Source organism: Egretta garzetta, unplaced genomic scaffold (genome assembly GCF_000687185.1).
Source record: "Egretta garzetta isolate BGI_Z169 unplaced genomic scaffold, ASM68718v1 scaffold151, whole genome shotgun sequence".
In the NCBI taxonomy this organism is placed as follows: Eukaryota; Metazoa; Chordata; class Aves; order Pelecaniformes; family Ardeidae; genus Egretta; species Egretta garzetta.
Genome location: NW_009258615.1, coordinates 1,905,083 through 1,905,662, shown reverse-complemented (window position 1 = coordinate 1,905,662; position 580 = coordinate 1,905,083). Strand labels below are relative to the sequence as shown.

The following is a 580-nucleotide window of genomic DNA, read 5'->3' as shown; positions in this document are numbered from 1 at the left end:
GGCGGCAGCGCGCAAAAGCCACGCGCGGGAAGTCACCCGCGAAACGCCCGCAGGTCCCCCGAGGGCCCGAGCTCCCGATGTCCAAACGAGGGTCCCGGCGCAGCGACCCGCGGCGGCTGACGCCCGAGCGCCAGCGCCATGGGAACGACCTTCGGGACGAGGGGAAACGGCCTCGAGCGGCACCGGGGGGGATTAGAGCGGATAGCAGGAAAAATTCCTCCACTGAAAGAGTTATCAGGCACTGGAACGGGCTGCCCAGGGACGTGGTTGAGTCCCCATCCCTGGAGGTATTTAAAAGACAGGTGGACGAGGTGCTTAGGGACATGGTTTAGTGGTAGACAAGTACAGCTGGACTGGATCTTAAAGCTCTTTTCCAACCAAATGATTCTATGACCTCAGGCCGCTCCCTTTAATTTGTTTGCAAATGATAGGTGTTGAATCCGACCTTACGGAAGGCAACTGTGCACCTGCAGTGGTCATAAAAAATACAGTTCATCGACACACAATGGGCTGGTCTTATTTCCCTCCCTTGCAGATAGGCTTGGATTAGCTGTCCCATGAATTTCTAAGGCGAGTGTGT

At 56.4% G+C, this 580-nt stretch overlaps 1 protein-coding gene across 1 annotated transcript in view; it reads right to left on the bottom strand.

Annotated features, from left to right (window-relative positions):
* Positions 1–140, bottom strand: part of LOC104134477 (ADP-ribosyl cyclase/cyclic ADP-ribose hydrolase 1) — a 26,019-nt gene extending 25,879 nt beyond the window's left edge. The window contains exon 1 of the mRNA XM_009648021.2: positions 37–140. Coding sequence (XP_009646316.2) covers positions 37–140 — 104 coding nt within the window. The remainder of the gene's footprint in view (positions 1–36) is intronic.
* Positions 141–580: the final 440 nt, after the last annotated feature.